A 26,728-nucleotide genomic window follows, 5' to 3' on the forward strand; every position below is an offset into this window, starting at 1 on the left:
ACGAATAAATACTAGTACGAGCTTTTAACTCACAATTTTACCGATTTAAAATTCAGCACACTTCCAATTAACCCTTTTAAACGAAAATAAAAAATAATGTGTCCAGAAAAATATCCCAATAAACATGTTTCAATAGAAAATACTCAATATAAAATAGTATTAACAGTGGGAAAAAAATCTCAAGTGAAAATACGTACTTTTGACTTTTGATTTGAACTGGACGACTACTTAGAGAGATTTGAAAGCTGAAAAGTACTACAAATTAAAGATAAAATACCCGACTATAGATTCCAATATTCATTTTGAACAGGAAATTGACAAATTTTGAGACATCGACCGAACAACACGAAGATCGTATATCTCCGAACCTCGAGCCAATCAAAATTTGTTATTACCAGATTCATGTTCACTGTGCATAGATCTATAAGAAAAGTCATATTTCGTCTCTGAACGATTTTTCGTGTCAAACAGTCTAATAAGATAAATTTTATTAAGGGACAAAAACTCTTCCATTAATCGTACATTTTCAAAACTGTGTAGTTATTTCCTTAGATTCGTTTGTTGTAATTATTATATCCAGTAGTTAATGATGTCTTTCAAGGACAAAAGTCTTAAGAAGTTAATAAAAAGCTTGTAAAAAACATTGTTTATCATTAAGTTCGAGATCATTTTTGTCGATGTCGTTAAAAAGTATTTGTATGTCATCACAGCACTCTGCAAATCGATTAAGAACGTTGCTCCGTATAAACCATCATATTTCAGCATGTAACAGCAAATATTCATATTTAGATTCAATTTCATCCAAAAAAGCTTTGAAGTGCCTGTATGTTAGTATATACATACATATCATTTTATTTGGTCCGGTAATCATTGGTCACAAAGCGCTCCCCCAAAAGTCACTAAAATCTCTATAACGTCCATCATACTAACGATAACTATCATACTCACGAAAACTCGAGTGAACATTTTTTTTCTGCATTCGCGGTTTTCATAGCAAAAATTGTCTTTGTGACCATTGCAATGTGACTAATAATCCAATAACCATTTTTTTGCGATCTTAAAAACCTTTTTCATTACATTCTCAATTTGGTGCGTAGATGCCTTTACAAATAAATTTTCTTCATGCAATGCTCTCGACGCCAATAAATAACAAATCATTTTTGACTTGACGCATATTATTAAATTAAATATTTAAATAATTATTATACGAAAAAAACAGTTCTGGCCTTGAGCTGGTTAACTCAATATACATAGGTTCTAAGTTCGATGACTATCCGATTGATTGCATTTTGTTGCATTATCTATGTATACAGAGATAAATCATTAGATACATGTCTGCCAATTGGTCTACGGACTTAGTAATGATATCTCACCTGGGTAAATCCGGGTGTGAATGCAGGTGAATTGCCTGGGCATGATAGTCCATAGTGGGTGGATACAACTGTGTGAGATTGGGCGTTGTCGGAGACTCAGACCAGGGTCGCCCCGCGCCCCCAGGAGAGCCCCCGTCGCCCCCGGCCAGGACTTCGCTCCCGCCCTCGACAGACCTCTCGTAGACATAGTCCTCCTCTGAAACAACGGAAAAATACATACATTGCATTATTGCCAGTGTCTGTGACCCGATTCGATTACACACGCGGCTGACTACGATTAGGCGAGTTACGTGGTTGATAGTGCGCCAAAGCTGATATTGCCCTGTTTGTGACGTTACTATCACGAAACTACTACCGATCGTAGTATAGTAAGTACGATACGTAATCGACGAGTTTACAACAATGTATATGTATATATGTATGTATGCATTTTGACAATAAAATTATTATATCGGCTAACCGTAGTCGTATTCGAAGGTGAGAGTGATGACTAGGAAAGTTGGGATTGATACGATTCTAGTTTTACATATTTTATTGTAATGTAATGTTCGGTGATGTCATTTACTGTCCAGTGTGTATTTTAAATATTTTTTTTAATTTAAAAAGTTTGGAATACTTGTATGATAACTCATTCTGACTGACAGTCTTCAATGGAAATGCGAAAGCTCTTATCCAAATAAACTTCAGATATCATTTCAATGATGTTTTCTTTTGCATATGAGATGGTTGGTGTTTTTTTTTAATATCAAAATTTTCACAACTGGGAAATATTGCAGTTGAATGAAATTAAAAAAGGGGTCTACGTGACGAGCCAGAATGTTAAATTACAGTGTGTTAAATTAAAAGGGTGCATGTACCGTTTACCATGCACCCTTTTTTTTGATCTTTCGACTTAAGATCTTTCGATTTTCGATCTTTGGCTTCCGATATTTGCGTTTTCTGTAATTTAACATTCTGGCTCGTCACGGAGACTTATGTGAGCCACTAATGTGAGTCCCTTATGTGAGCCACTAATTAAATTCTAGTAATTAGTGGCTCACATAAGGGAGGGGAAAGCTTTGTCAGTCTCCTCTTAAAAGAGTAAATAAAAAGAAGGTACCTACTACTAGAAATATCCCAAAAAGTTATGATTGAAATAATTTAACTAGAGCGTTAAAGAATTTTAAAAATCACTCAATTGAATTGAATTTTATTGAATTTCCCTAAAAAAAATCAGTAAGAAGTGCAAATGAAAATATAAGTAATTTTTTTGTAATATTTTCTACTGAATTTCGTATATGTTTCCGGCCATAAGGGTGCTTTGGAGCAACCTGTCAAGTCACTATGGTCTAATTAAAAAATTTAAATAAATAGATAAGTGTGTATATTTTTGTTCTGTGTATTCGAAACTCTTTTAGTAAAATAAATGAATAGTAGAGGCTTGGTTATGAGTCTGGGTCACTGCATCGAAAGTGACTTGAACGAAAGTCAAAAGATTGAAAAGCAAAGATCAAAATTTGAAAGATCAACAGTCGAAAGATCGACAGTTGAAAGATCGAAAATAATGTATGCATGGTAAACGGTATTATTTCACACATCACAAACGCGAAAAAAATTTAATCTTACAACATTCGTCCAAGTCACTTTCGATGCAGAGACGGCCTCCGGAAGTGACGAACTGTCACCGAGAGAACATTAGAAATCAATGACAGATCATCGCTTCCTGACATGTCCTGATGTCCTGCATCGCATTATTGTGCATTCAGCTTCGTCAATTATTAAGAACACTTCTACCCAAAAATACCTTTTGAACATCTTCGTCCATCTTCCATACAAATATTCTAGTCTCATGTACATACTATTACACCTATGTACCTCTTATCTATGTATGTACGTACAGATTTCCTTTTCCATCTCTTCGCAGTATATCGAGCATACATGCTTCACAATATAATTAAACCGAAACTCAAGCTGCATAGCATAGCTGGTTGTTATGAAAATAACAAAACGATAGTCATAGAAAAGCACGTGGTCATTGGATAACCTAGAAAAGCGAGCACGTGCGATAAGAAAACTGTGCAGCGGGAGATATATGTACATACATATGTACACGGTGCACGCGCACCACACTTTTACAACGTATGATAACACTATCGCGTCCATTCATTCAGAGAACTTAGGAGGCCTTATCATGTCTACCGATGTAGTAGAAACTCACCTATCTAATTGCTCATTACACGCAAATTTCCCACGTTTTTCAAACCGCTTAATTTCCACATAAATATTACTCACTTGGAAAACTGGTAACAAATTTGGATTCGATAAGATTCGGTAGACAATTTTCGGAAACGGTTGGTTTTATTATACAAACACAGTTATAAAATAAAATATATATTTTAATCTGAAAGCTCTGTGGCTTGATGCTATATTTACGTAATGTTTTGGGAATTTGAACTTAAAAATGTGTACTTAAACATTCTGCGGGTTAATTGATTGACAATGAACATAAAAAAGGACTAGATATAATGCTATAAAAAAATTATCATGAAGGATAAAAATCTAATAGACAATATTGAAAATTCCATCATTTCAATATTCAATAAATAATTTCAAATATGTTTGTACGCACTGAATTTTCCAACATTTCGGAGATCTACAACCGCCTCATCTCCGATAAAAAGATCTTTCAGACTATATGTGAGGGTCGAGGGTTTTTTGGGATAACTTCATTAACAAAGATCGGCGTTCAATGGATGCTTTTCGCACAAAAAATGGTTCACTGTTGTCAATTTTTTAGAAAAACCCTGATTTTTCGCTCTCTTGCTTTGAAAATTAATGCATTGTTATTTGGAAAGCACCCATCGATCGCCTAAAACTATTCATTTATAAATAAATTAATTAATTCGTTGGAATAAATAAATAAATAATCTCTTAAACCAATTACATAATATATACACAGAGCCGTATATAGGGTAGCTTAGGCTGGGGTAAATATGCCACTAGCCCCCCCCCCCTTTTTATTAAAATTAAAATTATCTTTATTTTTAACAATTTTTGAATACGTGCAATAAATAAAATAATAAAAATACCGTTTTCCCATTGAATTCAAACAACAAAAAATTTCAATTGAAAATAATTAATTCAATTGAAAGGAAAATATCTGATTCTTGGCGGCATAGGGTCTGTGTATCGACATTTTTCCGAGAATATTAATCATGCGAAAATTAAAAATAACATTTCTTCTAAAATAAAATCAAGCATTGTACCCAACCGCATTTTGGCGACCTACACACGCTACGGCCCTGTATATATGTACATATAAAGATATATTTAAATAAAAAATTAAAGAAATCAGTGTAAATTTCAATTTATTTCACTATTTGCATAGTTCGTTGTGTGGAAAAATATACGCTTTCTGCAAAACATTCGCTTTTCTAATAATATGCATTAAAAATTCACCTGTTATATTTTGTATATATACAATAAATAAAGTGTTGATTTCTTAATAAAAATTTTGATCTGTGTTGCGGCAATCATCTTACAAAATTATGAAAAAAAAACTCGTGAGTCCTAATTGGAACATTCTAGAATCGAAATATAATTTTAAAATAATGGTTACACCAAATTCGCCACGCGCACTATATCTTTGTAAATGAACCGCAATACTTCACAATTTTCGGTAGCGAGCTTTAAAGTCTTAACAGACCGTAAAATGAGATAAACAAAACGTTTAGACACGGGCCATTCTTCAAATATATTACCTATAACCAATGCGACAAGTGCACGGAGATATGTATAAAGAGGTATGTTTTTTTACAAGCTTTTTCCCAAAAGTCAATCCGAGTGAATCGAACCGTGCATTTAAAAAAATAATCTTACGACAAAATCACGAGTATCCCACGGGACTTATTGTGAGGACACGAAACATGTGCATAACATTTCAATGTTTACTTTAAGTCGACTTTGTATTACAGCTAATAATGGACATCGAGCCGAGCACTTGTGGCTTTTGACCACAAAGAGTGTTTAGCTTCGTAAACAATCAGAGGTCATTGGATGAAAAAAATGGAAAGAAAATGTGTCCAAACACGAGGTTCACAATCGCAATATTTATGTATGTTATATGGAGAAAAAAAACCCACCCTCGTCGAGTTTGATTTATTACCAACGTGTATCTGTTGGGTGTCAAATCGAACCCAGTGGGAATTTCTCGAGAAACGTTGCAGCGTGACCCTTGTTAAAATTCGACTCCAGCTTTCAGAAGACTATTGACACTTGCTGCTGAAAGATTTAACACTGACACTACCAACACGTGAGTCCATAATTCAAGTTTCAAGTGGAATAGTTGCAAAAAATTTACACATTTCCCGATAAACACTTAAAATTGTCGGATATAATTGGCCAATGTGTTGAAGGTTAAAACGTTTGAACTTTCCTTGTTTTGTAACTGCAATATTAAATTTCGAAAATAGATGTATGTATAATATTTAGATGAATTTATATAATTTTAAAATATTTATCAAACGCTTTCGTTGCATGTTATATATAACAGTTGTAAAAAAAAACTTATAATAAGATTTTTACAAAAATAAATATTTTATTTTTATCTATATTTTTTCTGACCAATCATTTCAATACCTTAAAACTTAGACGCAATAACTATTCTAAATTCATTACGATGTAAAGAAAAATTAAACATAAGTATTATATGTACATATAAATTGTTTAAGTTAATATATACATATTTATGCTAATTTTGTTTTTTTATTTATTTTTTCATCTTATTGTATACATTGATTTTATTTATATCTATACATATGTAAGCAGTAACAATAGATGAAGTTTTGTGATCGTGCAAAAATTTGAATTTGATATTTCTTCTTTTTTTATTTAGCCATGGTGATGACTTGGAACTACTCTGTGATGTCACTATGGCAAAATTTAAATAAATAAATACCAGTGGCGTATCGTATAATTCTACCTGTTTTTGTCGCGCAACCTTACTTACTTGTGCGCGAGTAGGTTACAAGGGGACTAGGTGACGTCATACCGAGTCCTTTTGTATCCCGCTTGCACACACGTAAGTAAGGCTGCGCGATAAAAATAGGGAGATTTTCACCGCACGCCACTGATACATACATTTATATGCTATATGTTTAGGTGAGAGTTAAGAGATTGGGATGACAATGGGTGGGTCACATAGGTAGAAAAACCGACGGTAAATTGACGAAATAAGTGCTCGAATGGTTCCCGAGAGAATGTGTAAGGAAGGAAGGGTGTAAGGAAGACCACAGAGAAGATGGTTGGATGAAATCAGATAAATGTTTGGTATGAGATGGATGAGAGTCGCCCAAAACAAACGAATAGAAGCGTGTTGGAGAAGCCTTCGTCCAATAGAGGATGGCGAATGGATGTAAATGAGCCGTTATATTTGAAAGTGGCGGAAGTTCAAGTTTCAGTTACAAAAACACTATTTCTGTTTAATTTAATTAACAAATTGCTATCACTTCTTTTAATTCGATAAGTCCAGAATCTCGGAGAAGCAGAATAAACGTATTACAGGCCACAGTATGTTTTTAAATATTGTTAAACGCAAAACATTATATTTAATTTTTTGCGAAATATTTCTCAAAATGCAGAAAAGTGGACTTGTCCCACTTTCAATTATAACGGCTCAAATGATGATGGTAATGATTAAAGCTGTTCAAATGTTGTAAATGCATTGTTAAAGGTTTGCCGAAGCTTTTTTACAAAACATTTACAACAATTTAACAATGAGCGGCACCTTGGCTATCCGTACTCTAGTGATGATATATGTAGTATGTATATGTACATATATAAATGAAAATCGAAGTAAATTTTATTAGAAATATAGATACAGCAAATATAAGAGATCGTCTCGCATCATAAAGCTTCTTATTCGGCTTAAATATAATAATTCGAATTTTTTCCATTGTTTTAATATTGAAAGCGGTTTTATGTAGTGAAACCAATCCACGTGAATAATTTTTTGATATTTGCAATTTCATTAAACTTTAAATTTATAAAATTATAAAACATATTGTTGCAATATAACGACAGAATAGTATTATTCGCTACATATGTACATATGTATATTATAGTATTTCATAATTTTGCTTTAATATTAAAAATATAGATATGTATGTTTATTCATATATAAAAACATAACTTAATAAAAATTAGTGTCTAATTTTTTGCAGTTGGTTCCGTAAAGCAAAACATCACTCTATATGTATTAATAGATTTTCGAGATCATAAAACGTAAAGTGAATTTTGGATTAGTCAATAAACATATAAAGAAATTAATAAAATTATTATCAACTAAAATTGAATCATCATACCACTTACACATTATACATGCATACATATGTATCTATTATTATGCAATATTTGCCCACATCCACCTCGATTCGCACATGTCAGTGGTCAAAATTGATAGGGAAGCTATTTTTTTGCCGTTTGTAACATCCGACCTATTTTGAATATTTTTATTAGTGACATTTTGTGCGTGTACGATTTTTTCCTTTCAACGTTGACGTACAAGTTCGAAATGTCAAAGTTTGATGCGAATAAGGTGTGGTCAAACGTCATTTTTTTTTTAACATAAGAATCGTATTTCAAAATTCGTAAAAATATATGTTCATGTGTACGTCTGAATGTGAAATATTGAAAAGTTGTTGAATTTGTGTTTGAAAATGACCAAAAACTGTATCAAACAGTTGGAGTGGTGCGGCCAACACTGATAACAGCTTGCTTGATAACACACAGGAGGTCACCACACCACTCAAATAGAAGTGAAATCGTGCAAACCGCACGAATAATATACATATGCATATGCATTTTAGAATATGCAATTTAGAATGAAATTTAAATTGTTTTGCTTTTCTGCCATACATATGTAGAATATATAGAAAATATGTATGTATATATAGAAAAAAATGTAGAAAATTTATTTTATTGCTTTAAAATTGCATCCAAGCATGGAATATCGAAAAAATTTATTTTTATTATTTATTTTTATAAATTTTACTCACAATTATAAAAATAATATCCTGCCAACTATGTATTATACTTTTATTAATAAATGGTTATAATTAACTTGAATGATTAAAACAAATTCAAATTCAAAATCTTTGTTTTAAAATCAATGAAAAGGTTTTACAAAAAAACAGCTTACTCGCTGGTTTCGTTTATCATCGAAATGTCCTTTTTTTTATGGAACTACCTTTTTATACTTTTTAGAATTGAGAAATTCTTTCTCAATACAGAAATACTAAATAAATACGGTTACATAAAATTTCGGTGAATATGAAATAATTTAAGCAATATGTATATTGAAATATTAAATATAACTAAATATATGTAACAGATAAATGCTATTTGCTTGAAAATATCAAAAAACTGAGACTTGACATTCATATAAAACTAACAAATATTCATTAAAATTTTAAACAACATTTTTACCATACATAAAAATCATAAAAAAACTTTGTTCCTTTAATCTTCACGATTATTTCACATACACTTTTATTAACACCAGATATAAATTGAACATAAAATAAATCTTAATTTTTTATATCATTTTTACTACATATGTATGTACATATATGCTATAACAGGTTGTCCCAAATCGATACGAATAAATTTGAAATTATTATAAATTAGACAGCAGTGACAAATAAAAGGTAGGTAGCCAATTTTGTGTGGTATCGTTTCAACAATTACATTAAATAAATTACCAAACTATGATGGGAAATGATCGACTTGGAGTCACAAACATTCAAGTCTGACTGGAAACAGCGTATGATTCTTTACAATCGAGATCTAACTCGAATCTCTTCTTCATAATAATCTTCAAAAAAATAATATTTAAAAATAAAACGTCAAGAATCGATACAGATAGCAAATAAGTCAAAATCTTGAGGTCAGACTTTCTCACGATCACAAAAATCAGTCAAAAAACCAAACAATTTATATACGAATAATTAAAAAAAGAAACTCGATACCGCACCCAACACTTATGACGACTGTATCTTCATGTCGAGGTCTTTATGTGTTATTTGTTCACATTTGAATTTTATACTCCAAACATATTCACAAGAACATTGGTTTTTCCATCGAACGAACGAAAGCAATGTACATATGTAGTTTGATGCCTTTCATTCACGTGATCAATCGAATGCATAATTTCTCTCAAATTTTTTCAAAAATGGATACCCATGTGAAAGCTGATAAGGACCCCGTACGGATCACGAACCCCCAGCCACATGAGTAAAATAAATGTTCACGAAAAACAATAGAGTCCTAATCAGTTCGGCGCACAGCTAAAGGTTATGTTACGAATTTGCGGTTATCTCCACTCCGATGACAGCGAGTCTGAAAACGGTTATTGTTATCTCTCGAAACGGGAGAATTATTATTACGGACGAAAATAAATACATAAATAAATTAAAAGTAACGGGCTGAGCGTAGGCGACGTTTCGTCTGTCGGTCTGCCCGTTATCGAGGAGACCTCTGGGACTCCCGGCTCAACCCTTATCGCACGAGGACCACTCGTAAATCAATAATCATCCCCGAAAGCGTGCATCGTATCTCAGTACCAGCGTATACACATTATATATGCGAGATAAGATGACGGCTATCTCTGAAACTGAGCTTGTCAAAATATGTTGATGTACGGCGATCTTCCAAGTTCGTCTGCGTGATAAGAGAAGCTGAGGTTTTGTTTACTACGTTTGTCGAGAGATGCAATTAAGACGTGAGATCGAAATCTATCGATTCATTTATGTAGACTCGATCTGGTTTTGGAAACCAGTTCGTGGAAGACATCTGCTTATTATGTTAAAAATAGCGCGATAGTTTTCGTCTGAGAAGAAATAATTGTCAATGTACGCAAATCGTATTTGCACACGAGTTTGTTTATTTATACAAACGCATAATCCTTTCAGAGTTCGTGTCAATGGTATTATTTGTTCTGTGGGATTTTTTCTCATGGGATCCGACTCCAGAATTCGATTCGAGCCGTTTGCTAATTTGACGCCGTGTTAACTCAAAATATCATACTATAAAAAATAGTCATTGAAACAATTGTATTATTCGTGTACATATGTATTTGCTGTTTCATAATTGAAAATTGATTATTAAGTCGAGAAGATCAAAGGACTGGTGAGCTTCCAGTACAAATTATGTTAGGTATTGAATTATACCATAAACTACAATCATCATGTTGATGATAAAAAATGGATAGTGTAATTTATATTTTTGATACATTTAATAAAGCTTTTATAATGACATATCTTACTTTAGTTTCTTGGACAATATACATATGTATTTACATATGTAGGTACATACATGTGTATGATATCTATTCAAAATGTTGAAGGAAAGGTTGAAAAGGAGGATTTTTTCCGCAATACTAGTAAGTAAAACAACCCAGATTTTGGTAGACACAGACGATGTCATTTCGTTGATTAGCACAATGAAGAAATGGTTAGGATCTGTTCTCAATTTTCAATAAAAATAAGGCAGAATAATATGACAATTATCTGCTTCAGACAAGATTGTTTGTATTTCGACCAGGAGATTTTAAATTTATTTATAAAACATAAAATTGTTCTTTACTTTTTTGAGACCGTAAAACACCGCAATAGAAATATTTTTGAAATTTATTGAATTCAATATAAGATATTAGAATAAAAATTTCATACAATAGAATACTATTAATACTTAAAATATATTTGGTACAAATTTTTCATTGAAAATATGATGTACATATATGTATATATAGGTAATAAAGTGCGTCGATGTAGCAATTCTGCAACATTAAATCATTGAAATAATAAAATGAAAATCTAGAGCAGCTCTAACTTAATTACAAAGTCGTTCCAATTGTTTTGCAAAGACGTCAAACACCAAACGCGAATGATTTATGAGGTCATAGTTTAATACGTTCGAATCACGTGCCATATTAGCCGACATTTTTATTTGGAATTTAATTTGCAAAAATATAATATTTTTGCAATAAAAGTTAATTGAATCGAAACGTCGATTTAAAATGTGATTGTTTTAGTTGTACCGACAGAGTCGATTTTTCTATGTAGTTCGTAGTTACATAAATATGTATGCGTAATATTGTATGCTAAAACAATATGCTGTCTAAATATTGCAATAAATCACAGATTGAAACTGCTTCTAATTAAAAACTATGAAATTTCATAGTTTTTAACCAGTAAATTATTCAACTATAAAATGTAATAAAATTCAAAAGTTTTTTTATTATTTCGTACCATTCAGTATCAGTCTTTCGAAACGTACATGTACACATGCAAAATAGTCTAAAAATACTTTTAAAATTGTATTAAATAAAGTAAAAATAAAAAACATATACTTTGACCTTAAAATGCTGACCTGGCGTCGAGGCCAAGAGGTCCGATTCAGATCCGACGTTTTAATTATTAATGTTTGTACTATGTATTGTAAAAATTTTCCATTGGTCTTGGTTGAAAAAAAAAAACAAAATTATTAAATCGCAAATGTTCGCGAGACATAGCAACAAATTGTGTAATTATATATTGAGTGTGCGTGTGGAATAAAATGGCGGAATGCGACAATGTTATTTTCTTATTTCGCATCGCGTAAAATAAATTCTTATCTGTTCAGTTTTGTTATTTAATGTTTGACCATGTCTGTACAAAGTAATGAGTGTATGAACAAGAGTTGACAGAACGAAAGCTTCCGTTGAATGATTTTATTTCAACAAATAAAATTTGATCTTTATACACCGCAAACATATTCGTATATATTATATAATCGAGTATTGCAGATGAAATGATAACAATTTGGCTGCTAATATAAATTTCGACTGATTAATCAATTTGTATTTAATAAATCCAATGAATTAAACAGTTATTTTTAGACTTTTTCTAGAAGACGGTATGTGACTTTCATTTCTTAACGTCAGCAACTACATACATATACAATCATCGAAAAGATTATTGTTTATACCAGCCCGCTAAAATATAAAAAGAGTTAATCGATATTGTGATGAAATTGAACAGCTCTCATGGACTCAAATTCCAGAAGCAATGTAAAGACAGTGACAGAATAATTGAGACAACCCAATTTTAAATAAGCAAACCTGAAAAAAGTAAACGATCAATGAGTTTGAGGGTCTAGGAAACACATTGTCTTGGTTTTGGGTAGCTAAATATATGTTCTTAGCATTCCAATCTTTGGATCAAATACAGACTTTAATGATCATAATTAGAGGAGACCCACAATATCCAAATATTTTATTCTCATAGAATTTATTTTAGCATTAGGGTCCAGACAATCCGTAGGTATATAAATTTTATTTCTTATGTATTTTTCAAGTAGAAAGAAACGTCATAAAATACTGTTACGGATTTAAATTTTCAAAAGCAGAAAATTCAATCAACATTATACAAAAGCCCCAATTATCATAATTATATGTATATAATACATATATACACAATAGTATAAGTTTACTAAAATTTTAGGTTTCGAATATTCCTAACGAAATATTTCTTAAAAATAAGGTGAGCAAAATGAGTTGACATTGACAAAAAGTAAGCAAATAAAATAGAGCTTTTTGTAAATATGTATATTATACTTGATAACATAAAATAAAAGTCATTTGAAATATTGCAGTACAGACAATAATATTTTCAAATGATTTTTAGATAATTCACCAACTAACTACATATGTATTTCACAAAGGCCAAAATTTTAAATATTACACTTGACTATATACCTATATAAGGCTAGAAATCTATCAACAGTCAAATGGCAGCTTAACCTTTTTAACTATATTTTTTTAACCCTTTTTCTGACCCTTCCAGACCAGACGACTGTGAAGAACACGAACATGCAATTTAAAAATAATTTCTTTTTGAAATTCCGCGATGTGAACAATTTGCTATTTTAACACTATAAGAACAGCATTCAGATGCAGTGGCGTATCTTGGCATTTTAGGTCATAAAATCAGTCTTATTTTCTAATAACTGAGTTCTAGAATTACTTCATGATTTTTTAGAGAAAAAGTTTTTTAATTAATATTTTAATTTTAAGAGAAGATACGGATCTCACACCCGTTCAAAACCATAAAGACCGATTCACACATATTATTTATATGTTGTTGATTAACTATGTATATGTAAGTCATCAAGAGATCCCAAGAATCACTATAAAACTAACGTGTCAATTCAATCCGATGCTGAGCACGTACTCTGACACCATATACATACAGGAGTGCATAGGGTGCACATATGCATGTACGTATGATCATTTCATTAAGGTTCAAAATCGCTCGTGAGCACGTGCGTTCGCGATACGAGCGGCTAATCGTGTGCAAGTGCATATTGCACTCTCGGTGCACCGATAAAGCGCGGTGCATGGCGATTATTTGAAAGTACACGCAACAACTAAACAAATGACGAAAGAAAAGCGACACGCGATTAGGCATTATCATCGGCCGCCGTCTTATCATCTTCCTTGAGCTGGTCAGTGCCGAATATATCGGGCGCTTCGTTATCGGCACGCACCCCCCTCCGGCCCTGATTCCTTATCGGGTGATAATGAAACAGCTGGACGAGTACTAGAGTACTACTACTGGTGGCGATTCAATTAGCACTGGCTAATCGGACGCTATCGACGTGCCTATATTTGCGCTCAAAACGTATCATAGTTACTCAGCTCGGTTATTTTCGATAGTATGAGTGTTTATTTTGACTATTACTGCCAAGGCTGCTGAGTCGGAGTCGTGGTATCGCGGCTTTTTGGCTGGAGTCGGAGCCGTTAAACATTCGAGCACCTCTGACTCTGACGCATTTATTTTGTTACTTAAGAGGGCTGGACACCAGCGCCTTGTCCATACAAACGTACTATACGTCTCCCTTCCTCAATGATGGCACCAGAGAAATTATTTTTTAATATGCTATGGATATCCACCATTGGGGTGCATCTATCGTTTTATTTTTTTGATTAATTATTTTTTATAGGAGCTAGGAGCCGCGAAACATCTATAAAATCGCCTCTTTTTTACACCCACGAAAAGAGTCCAGCGTGCTTATTTAACGGTCGATTTAAAAAAAAACACGCCGATAGTTGCACAGAAAATATTTTTCTCATACCGATGATGAAATTTTTTTAAAAATTGGTCCAGTTTTGGAGGAGAAAATAGGAGAATACGAAACCTTGATTTTGTCGATTTAAAATACGTATTATCTGGTGGAAGCGCAACTGTCGCATTCACTCAATATATATATTCATTCAATATATATATCGAATAAAGGAACGGCAACAAAATTAAGATTTCAGGTGTATAGCCCTCTTAATAATGTATACAAGCATTGAATTACTAACTAAGGGTGACTTAGCACTTCCCAATGTACATATGTACCTACATATGTAGATATGAGACGCAATGTTTCTATATTTGTCTTTTTTCATGTTTTTTTTTTTCAAATTGAGGAGAGTCTTGATTGAAAAATCCATTACGCCAAATGTTTGGATTTTATTATTGTTTCATGTACACATGTATTCCAGGACTCGAAATGGACGGGAGTGCATTGAAACGCCGCTCCCTCTCGCGAAAATCCAATATTTCCGTACCTTTTCGTAAATTTAAAAAATACACAGACACACACACACATTTTTTTCTAGATCATGAAAACGTGATCAGTAATCGATTCCGAGTTCGAATCAGTCAAAATCTCGAGTTAGAATTTTCGCATGATCACAAAACTTCATCTATTGTTACAACGTACATAGATAAAGTAAAAATATTCAATCTTGCATGTCTCTCTGATGAGAAAACTTGTATTTAGCTAACCTATCAGTAATGATTAATTTGAGGGAGCCCCGACTCACCACACACAAATATGTCAATATATTATGAATATATATGTATATACATATAAATACATATGTACATATGAAGACTTTTGAATATACTCTTCTTCGAACAGAATGTCGAAGTCGGAGTCTGTTTTATTTAACGAGGCCATAGCCCTATTTTTATAAAATATTTTTCTTAATTAATTATTGTCAAAGTTAGTTAAAAACTCCACTATTAAAAAACTACACAAGTCTAGCGATTTGTCAGTCATAGCGGTTTCTCAAAGACCAGTTGCTTGTCTACTAACAGAAAAGTTTACATTGCGAAACAATTCTAGTTGTATCTGTCTTGTCTTTTCTTTCAAGGACTCAAAATAATACCAAATAATGGATCGGTCATCATAATTACCTAGAATTTTTTTTGCAATGAATATAAAGGCACACGTAGACAGTGGTGGACGGCATCACTTTATTTTTCAATAGGTGTGCGAATGTAAAAATATATTTACACGATATTTTATAATTAAATTGAAAAGGAGATGGCAGTTTTGGAAACAGGTGAGACATTAGTTCAACATTTGCAAGTATGTATACTACTCGATAAGGTTAACCTCCTTTATAGTGTGGATTCTTTGATGGCATAGATGCGTCGAGCTTAGTTACATCATTAGAACCCAATGGAGATAAGATAAGATAACTCTAGAAGACCTGATTATTCGGGGCATTATTTAAAATATTAGAATATAACAGGGGGACTGAATGATAATTAACTTGAGTTAACCGTCTTTCAATTGCTTGTTCTATCGACTTTTATTTTCTACTGGTGTTTTGTCCATTGACATTTCAATGGGTAGTTTTGAAATGAAATCAATAATTGATTTAAAAATTAAAGTGTGTTGATCTTCAAAATGAAGAGCTGCATCCCGTTGCACTACACCTACATATGTATGTAAGTACGTACTATATCAATACTTAGGTGCAAATTTAGCACGTAAGTAACTAATCAGAATTTTGGGTAGTGATTCTTTAACACACTTGGATCAATGCGACTGCGGAACGAAATGTTGACAATAATTAACTATAATAATAACTATTCCTGAGGTAACAGAAAAAAACCGATATTGTATGCTTTTTACCGGTAAAAATTAAAGTGGATGTTTTAATAAGTCTGCCAATGGGTTACATCATGGATGGGAAACTTTTGATAATCAAAAAGATGAAGTATTCATTTCATGAAATCTTTGAAGAAGTAGATAAATATTTACTCATCATTTACAATATCCTAAAAAAAATCCTAAGAGCTCGATAGATAAGAGTGTACATTTGTATATCAACTGATTTAGTTATAAATAACAATCATACGTTGATTGACGTTCAAAAAACATTGTGATTAAAAGTTTGGTTGTATTATATCACTTTGATCTCATTAAAACACAACCGACAACTTAACGCTGAATCATTAAGTCAGCATCATTACAGTCGAACCTTGATCTTAAAATCACAATCTGACTTTCACAAGCAAAAACTTTCGACCCTCCGATCTTCGAACTACCGACTCGTAGATGCGGAAAAACAATAAGAGAAAAAATACCAAAAAAAAAAATTAGATAAGATATAATTCGTGGCATAGAGATATGTATGTAGGTATGCATCTGTTAATCGTCGGAGATTTCAGTATAACTTTCGGTACATTTCAGAGCATGTAAGCTGAGCTTTGCGACCTTTCACACGACGATAACGTTACGAGAGATAATACTATTGACGGCTTGACGTTTGTAACTCGAATGTTTGTAACATTGTGATCAATTCGATTTATGTGCCACGTCTCTCATTTCAAATCCACGGTTTCCGATCGCTGAGAGAGTAACACAAGTGCATATATGTACCTATAAGTACTCGCGTATGAGAATTATAATGTGTGGATTTGTTGTGTGTATAGGAAAACGACATAGAATTCGAACAGTCGTAATACGCAAAATATATGGGTAATAATAACTTTTTTATTGCGATTGCCAGTAAGTATTTAGTACGGTCATTTCAATTGGAAAAGGTACACAGTTTTATTGCAATTGCAATTTCCAATGGACGTACTCCAAAAGCCATACTTATTCATCTAACTGATTAACTATAATACTGTGATTATATTTATCAACTATTCTAAAAATGCTTATTTGGATGAAAGATTTATTTCCGCGATCTTCAACCTGGCGACGGGACGTCACATAATATATAGTACAAATCTTACCTTACCTCAATTCTCTAAAGTACTAATAGGCACTACTTTCAGTTGAGGTAAAAATATTTTTAAAAAATTCCAATATATAAATTTATCTAATTTATTTATCAATAATAATTTATTTATCTATTTATTTATTTATTTATAAAATTTATTTATCAATATTAAAATTTATCTACATATAAAAAATTTTAGCCCAATCAGTTGAACGGCTCAAGGAATGGGTCCAAAAAAATAAACAATAATACTGGGTTGACACGATGCGAGTAGCTTCGACGAGTAACTTGGACGTCCAAAACGTTCAAAAGGGTTGGATCATCTGTTGCCACGTTGTGAATAAGTTACATATTCAAGTTACTCGTCCAAGTTACTCGTCCAAGTTACTCGTCCAAGATTATTCGTCTAAGCTACTCGGATCGTGTCAACCCGGTATAAAGAAATTTATCACTTCCGGTCAATCTTAAATTTCGAAAAAAAATAACAATGTAATTACTAAAAACATTTCAATAACTAATACCCAGTTTCAGTGCGATACGATTAACAGACATACCTACATATACATGCATACATACTAACACAAACATTTTTTATATATCATGAAAACGCAATTAGTGATCGATTCTGAGCTCAAATCAGTTAAAATCTCGAGGTGGAATTTTCGCATCACAAAATTTCATATCTTTCTTTTCTTTTCTGTTATATTTTTGACCAAACTTTAAATAAATAAACTTTAAATATACATATTGTTAATACGTATGTACAAATGTAGATGAAGTTTTAAAAAGAAAAAATAATATACAAATTTAGTTCCCATATAATCATTATGTGTATATAAAAACTTTGTATACAATGGGAATAATATTTATAAAAAAAAATTAAGATATTATTTTTATGATTTTCAAAAGTTTGCAACAAAATATGTACGTAACAGACCTAACATGGTCAACCTAAAGTCAATTTATTACATACATATATAGGGATATCAAAATGATTTTTCACATTTTATTAAGGAAAATGTATTAAAACGTAATAATAAACATATTATTTCACAATAACACAAACGGGCAATCATATCCATACACATACGTATTGACGTTATGCAATGACCATAACTATAATAATTCTTATCAGTAACAACAAACGGTGTGTCGTGCTGTTCATTTTCCAATATTCGCATGCGGACGGGAAAACGCCTCTATAAACCGCAAACACGTGTCCATTTATTTACCATCTAGTTTGACAAACCACATGCTTGAAACCGAACGGGAATGTTTCGAATGCCTACGATACATTAAAAGAAGAAGTCACGCTACATCAGAGTCACACCTGACGACGGTCAAGGAAGTCGGTTGGTCACCCTAGTTGGACGCGCGTGCCCGGTCACCTTTTCTGCTTCCTGGTACATTAAATGGACCGACACACTTGTACATATGTGTGTTTTATATATTGCATTTTATATACTGAGTGACCAACCTTTGAATTTACAATACATGTCTATGCTGACATTAAACGTTATAGTTTATTGCTCTTGAATTTCACATAATTACTTTTGCAATATATAATTCATCGTAAAAATATCTAATTAAATCCATTCAGTAGTTTCTAGTAATTATTAGTTCACGAACACTTCCTAAAAGAAAATTGTGACAAATATATGTGTGTTTTCATTTATTTATTGAAGAATATTTGGGAAATGGACCCAAGGGGTTTGGTAATCATACAGTAGTACATAAATACAACTAGCAAATAAGAAATAAAAAAAACCAACAAATAAAACCGAAAAAAATAAATTAACTACTCAAAATAGAGGAAAATAAATCAAACAAGAAAATATACAAAATATGTATATTTACATAACTTAAAATAAAGGAAAAACTACATAAACTCATTTATTTTAATTAAGTTTCAAGTTTATTTGCAAAAAGGTTTAAGTTACGAGAAGTTACTAATTCATTGGATAGACTATTCCAAACTTAAGTCATTTATATGCGTCAATTCTCAAAAAATATATATACGTATATACATACATATGTATATATTAGAATATTTTCTATTTTTTTTGCAAATGTATCGTAAACGTAATATTTGAGAAAAAACTAGAAATGCGCGTGGGTGAAAATTTCCCATAAGTAAATAAATTTTTCATAAGAAAACGCAGTTCTTTTCTGCTTCAAATATCTATTTCATATTCATCTTCAAGTTTTTTTCCTTACTTACTTACTAAGGATAATCATTATATAATAAATTCAAAAAGAAATATAATGTGTAAAATGGAAAATTATTACTGGATCAGTAGTTATTAGAATAGAATTAAGATGTATTTACAATGTATGAACAATAAAAATCTGTTAAATATTAGGAATTAGTAATCAAATTTTTTATTGAATATGTAATTAATTACCTATACATTTAAAAAATGAAATGAAATATCATTTAATCAGTTTAGTGATGACGTCTTTTGACGGCCCGCTTAGCTGAAAATTTCACCAACATTACCAACTAGAATTATTTATAAATCCAATAGAAAGCAGGTATAAAAATTGTAGCTAGTCCAAACAAACCCGAGATAACTACCGCCGAGGATTTCGAGTCTTTTAAAGGTGTGTTTAGACTCTCTTACATATCTTGCAACAATATAAAATAAATATAAGAAGTCTACTAATGAATGTATTTTTCCAAAACTAGTTCCACCTTCTTCATTGTTGTTAATATGTAATGCTCACAATCTAAATGCCAAGCCACAATCTAAAATACTCAGCAGAGGGATTTCCATCAAGAAATTCTGCTATGGTTTTAAATTCAGAAATTCCGGTGTAAACCAGTCTTTATAATCGTTGACAAATGAATGACACGGATTACACGACTCATGTTCAATGCATTTTTTTTCAATGCCACCTGGAAAGACTTAACGGGTAGAATTCTTGTTTATTTTGTACATGCTCAAAATACAGTGCCTATCGCCGTTTTTCAGGCCCATGGACTTGTTAGCAAAACGCCGATCGGCGTTGGTCAGCATTCAAAGGGTTAAATACATATACGAATATTTCAGTTTCGGAATTGTATACTTGGACAGTTTTAATTTAACCAAGTTCACTCAATTACTGGCAGGCAACCTATTTAGAGTTGTGGGCCGCATTCGACTTTTAGTTTACTTATATAGTTAGTATATATGTAAGTAATATGATGTGTACATTTATTTATTTTATTTAAAATTATAAATCGGCATTTGAAACAAATTTAATTTTTAAATATAAAACCGAATAAAAAAAAACTTCATCTATTGTTACTACTAGTCATCGGATCCAGAAGGTGCCGCGTAATGTTCAAATGTTGTAAATGCATTGTTAAAGGTTTGCCGAACCATTTTTACAAAGGATTTACAACAATGGAACAATGGATAGCACTGTGATTATCCTACCTCTAGTTACTACATACGTACCATAGATAAAGTAAAACTATTCGAGAGTAAAAATCAATTCAAAGATCTATGAACCTAAGGTTAAGGATCGCTAAAGATCATTGGAAAGACTTTTTTAAATTTGTTACAGATTGACTTGAAAACATTAAATGAAACACATTAATTTCAACACTTTAACAAGTAATAATAATAGGACAGATGAAATATTTTTAGATTAAAATTGTACAATTTATATTCACATGAACAAAAAACTTCTTAAAACTAACACCGCAAAATGTTTTGGTAATAATATACATACATATATACATACATACGTATAAACGAAAAAAGCATATTACATAATATTATTAAATTAATCAGCTCAAAAGTAAAGGCTAAGACACACCGAATCGTACGGCACGGTATGCCTAAGTAGACTCAAACTGTGAGGATTTGCTAAGTTTCAAAGTTTGGCAGTCGATCACTGTCAAACCTATGTATGTCGATAAAATGATAAAATATCTATGAAAACACTCCAGACGGTGAGTTTTGGCCTGGATCGTCATATCTTAGATTAGGCGTGCTAGCTTTCTTTGAACATGTGTAAAACAACTACATACATATACGAGTATAAAAAGCACGTGGCTCGTTCCACTCCGTGTGTCTGCTCTCTAACGTGTGTTACTCACCATTCGGGTAACGCGTTTTACTTACACGGGTTCGAAACTCACCGAGGACAAACATTTTTTCTCTGTTTTTGATATCTTATGTCATATTATGTATCTAATAGCGTTACCACACAAACAAACGAATTGGGCTATTATTCATATAATAATCATATTCTCGTATTATACCCAAAGAAAGTACCTGCTATTAGATTAAATATAGATTTCAATCAAATGAAAACATGTCAAGAATGAACCATCATCAACATGATCGGGATCTTCCGAGACGGGGTTGGAAACTGTTCCGATGACCGTGAGTTGCCCGGCCGAGGGGTCACGCAACCACTAGTTCTCCGACCCGCCATAGCGAATCGATTCGCGAAAGAACAACAACACTTCTAGGCAAGGTTGTTTGTTGAGCAACGTCGACCTATTTTACGCTAAAACCGCGCATTATTCATAGGTGAATGTGTGCATGCATTCGTACTTATAATATTTATTGTATATTGTTATATTTTCTCGAACGGAGAGTGCGCATGCGCGCGACGCAAATTGCATTACGGCGCGCAAATTGGATTCGACATTTTATTTTCCATTTTCACGTGAAAAAGAAAAGAAAAAAAAACGTCGTTATTGTTTCGCTTTGCAATATGTAATGCGCGACGTTGTTAAAGTGTGCACTTTACTGAATCGAGTGCAATTATTGCTCTTCAGGCACAAATATACATACATATATGTAAGTATGAACCGTTACATTTGTATGTTGCAAAAGTTCACTTTTCTTCATTTCGAGAAATATTTCGCAAAATATTAAATATAATGTTTTGGGTTTAACAATACTTAAGATACTGGTGGCCTGTAATACGTTTATTCTGCTTTTCCGAAATTCTGGACATATCAAATTAAAATAAGTAATAACGATATTTGAATTTAGTCAAACAGAAATAGTGTTTTTGGAACTGAAAATTGGATTTCCACCATATGTACATACATATGCGCTCATATGTATATTTCCACCATATAACGGCTCATATGTACATATGTACATATGTACATATGCGCAATACAAGACAGAGGAAATTTTTTCTAATAAATCTCTTTTTGCAGATGCAAAAAGAGATTTATTAGATTATAATGATTTTGATGCTACTGAAATATCTAAAAAAAATCCCCAAAATACACAAACACACAGACACACACAGACACACACACACACACACACACACACACACACATTTTTTTTTTCTAGATCATGAAAACGTGATCAGTGATCGATTCTGAGTTCGAATCAGTCAAAATCTTGAGTTCCAATTTTCGCATGATCACAAAACTTCATCTATTGTTACTACGTACATAGATAAAGTAAAAATAAGTTATCATAAAATTTACAAGGTTTTAAAAACAGTTCCTGTTGATAATTTAAAAGTTGATTAAATTGACAAATGGGGATACAAATACAATATATTTTGTATTGTATTATATACATATAACTAATGTTGATATTTCAACAGGTGGTTTAGAAAAGCAATTGATTCCTGAACCACACCAGAGGCTATTGCCACTAAAGGTGGTCTATTTTATTTTATACATATTATACCAAAATTGTATTATTGTAGTTAATCGTGTTCCTTCCGCTAATTAGCCCGAATAATCGAGAGTATAATATAAATATGTACATATATCATATTAATTTTTAATGAACCAATTTTGATATGGCTAAGATTTGAATGCTGGCCGATCTGCGTTTTGCCAACAAGTCTATGAGCCTGAAATAAGCCGATAGGCGTTGTTTTTTGAGTATGTAAAAAATAAACAAGAACTCTATCCGCTAAGCCTTTCCAAGCAGCATTGAAAAAACAATACATTGAACATGGGTCGTGTAATCTGTGTCAATGTTTATAAATACTGGTTTACATCGGAATTTATGAATTTATAACCATAGCAAAATTTCTCGATGTAAATCCCTAACTGCTGAATATTTTAGATTGTGGCTTGGCATTTAGATTGTTAGCATTACATTTTAACAACAATGAACAAGATGGAACTCGTTTTTTTAATTATACATTCATTAATAGACTTCTTTTGTTTACTTTATATTGTTGCAAGATATATTAGAGAGTCTAAACACACATTTACAAAACTCGAAATCCTCGGCGGTAGTTATCTAAGGTAGTGATCTAGGGTTTGTTTAGATTAGATACAATTTTAATACCTACTTTCTAAATAATTCTAGTTGGTAATGTTGGCGAAATTTTCAGCGTGGTGGGCTTTCAACAGAAAATACAGTACTCAATGAGTTAAGGAAACTATATACAATGTAAATTTATGTATTCTGTATTCCGAATAAAATATAGATGTTTTGTAAAATGTAAAATAAACCAGAAACGTAAGCTTTACTTAATCCTCTTACAAATATACGGCTTTGATTTTTTTTCAAATTATTTAAATCAAACGACATAGCTAAACCAAAAAAAGATTCTACAAAAGTTAAACGATTAATGTTTAGTAGGTAGCAATTTCTACGACAAACGAAACGAGTGACAAATCGCTTCATCTGGAGGCCCATTACATTTTTTTTTTTGAGCAACAAAATCTATTATTATTTGTTTGGAAATAAACTTAATTGTTTACATTATACAGAAAAACTAAAAAACCAACATCACACGACGAAACCATTGAACTGCTTTGAATTAGGTTAAAATTAAACAATAAATTCGCTATAAGGAAGTCCGTAAAGTGGATTTAATGGTTCAAAGCTCTATTGTTAGCCGATTTTTACAAGTGGATCGTTCGAAGCTTGAACCCGTCCACTAAAACCTTGAGATTTACAACGAGGAACTGCGACTCGATACTACATAGGTGTAAAATTTCAAAGCCGTTCAAGTTATTCGAAATCGCATTACTTAGGTACATACACACGAATAGCCATATAAAAACCACGGAATAATTAAGTATATTCCAAATGCATGAACCGACATTTATCAGAATAAAACGTCAACAGACTTTAAACAATCGCATCGAAAATCAACACGTCTCAAATTTAAACGATGCTCTATTCAACGCCAGAACGACAAAAAACAAAAACGACCGATTCAACAGAACAACAGCAACCATAAAAGAACAGATGAACTTTTGTATGACTTAATAAATATGTACATGCATGTGTGCATCTATGCATGTAAAATTTTATCGGACCAATTCGTCACGCTCGGTGTTAAAAGTCAATTCATGGATGCTTGTTCAAATTTGAACGACGAAACGCGACTTTCATTGTGTAGTTCGTTTATGTATAATAAGTACTCATTCGAACGCGATAACAATGGACTACTGTGCAAATAATACCAGTATGCGTATGTGCAATATTCGCACAGTTTCATAGAGCGGTTGGGAAAAGTGTCAGTAACCCTTTTATTACATATATGTAGGTACTTACATATTTGTCGAAAGTTCACAAAGTATGCGTGTCGCAAAACAAGCATCTTATAATGGAATGTATCGCATATCGTATACTAAATATACATATGTACGTAATTTAAAAGTAAATAAAATCGTGTAAAAGCTCAAGCACTTTCCGGTGCTTGGTAATCGCGAATTTGCATAAATTATTATCTTAACGTAAATATGTATATATGTATGTGTGTATGTGCCCAATTAATGTTTCACTAGCCGAAGCTGTTCTTCAAATAAACGGGACATATGCATGTATGTAGATACTTTACGAGACATTGGACGATTATAAAAAAACGGATATATAAATTCTAACAGTCGATGAAATGTGTTTCGAACGCGTTTGTTTGGGTTATGTCTGTTGATCCAAATTATAAGATAAACACTGAATTTGAATGGTTATTTTATCTTCTAATATCTAGCGAGATCGTAACCGAATGAATTATTCAATGTTTGTTTATTTGGTTAACATTTTTTGCCACTTCACTTAACCTTTGTTTAATTTGGACCTGTGAAATCAATGAAATACACATCAGTGCCGTTTTCCGTTTTGATATATGTATACATATAATTCAAAATTTATCTTTAATTAAATTAAATTCATATTATATAAGTGGGGATGCAAGTAATTAGCCGCCATTGCGTTTTGTTCGCTCGTAAAAGGGCGGCCATTTTGTATTCGAAGACAATGATCGTCTTTTCAAACCGTTTCTCGAACAAATTCGTCATTGTTTTACACACCGAAATAGCAATGGTGATGGTTTTTCCTTTAAATAATTAAATTCTTAATGTCCATTATACATAGAAGGCGCAATTACTGATAACGTAGTAGGTATTTAAATACAGATTATCGTACATTTTTTACGTGTCACAACAGTAAGTATGTACAGTTATTTTAACGAAGTGACACGCGTTCTAAAGCATCGCGTAACTGTTTTTATTTTAGTTTTTAACAAAATGTATAGTTGATGTTTAAGAATGGTCGATAAGGTTTAAAATGTTCGAACACCAACCGCCGTTTGACGAGCTAGTACATATATGTAAATATGTACTTGAAATCTAACTTAGCTATTTTATCATGCCAAAATTATTATATTTTACTATTATATTTTCCATGCAATTAAGTGTGTTTGAGATTTTTTTAGACAGTTGAGATATCTTTCTATAGCTTTTGATAAGGTAGAAAAATTTTTGAGATGCCAATATTAAGTCAAATAAAGTGTAACAGTAAATAATCGATCTCAGTATTAAGCATCTATGTAGATCAGGCAGCGGCTACCTGTGACCCAAGGGTTACCAAGGGACCTATTTGACAATTTAAAGTGATCCACTTGAATATATGAAAATTGAAAATTTAATTTTAGAAATGATTGATTTCAAAAGTTCAACCTTGTGCACGGATAAACTTAAGACATTGAAGAAAGATTTAGAAAAAATGGAAGATAATAATTTTGTCATCATATCAAGTTTTCAACATTCAAAAAAAGACGCTTTGCCATTTTATACACGTTCGGTTCTGCATACGTATAAATGTGACGCTTGTATTCGTCTTAAGATGACGAAATATCAAAATTTACCGACTCCGATTCCGGCTTCTGTTTTTTAATTTGACTCCGACTCGACTCTGACTCCAATTGAACGATTTTTAGTAAGATCAACTTCTTTTTCCAACGTATAAAATTGTAAGTAATAAAAAATAATAGCGATTTTCAACAGACAAAGCTTCCCTCCCCCTTCCCTATGTGCGCCGCT

At 32.0% G+C, this 26,728-nt stretch overlaps 1 protein-coding gene across 3 annotated transcripts in view; it reads right to left on the minus strand.

Moving 5' to 3' along the window:
- Nucleotides 1-26,728, minus strand: part of LOC143916896 (uncharacterized) — a 66,941-nt gene that overhangs the window by 34,478 nt on the left and 5,735 nt on the right. For all 3 annotated transcript variants that reach the window (XM_077438165.1, XM_077438164.1, XM_077438163.1), the window contains exon 3: nt 1,374-1,569. In XM_077438165.1, the coding sequence (XP_077294291.1) occupies nt 1,374-1,569 (196 nt within the window). The remainder of the gene's footprint in view (nt 1-1,373; nt 1,570-26,728) is intronic.

The sequence above is a fragment of the Arctopsyche grandis genome, chromosome 9 (assembly GCF_051622035.1).
Source record: "Arctopsyche grandis isolate Sample6627 chromosome 9, ASM5162203v2, whole genome shotgun sequence".
In the NCBI taxonomy this organism is placed as follows: Eukaryota; Metazoa; Arthropoda; class Insecta; order Trichoptera; family Hydropsychidae; genus Arctopsyche; species Arctopsyche grandis.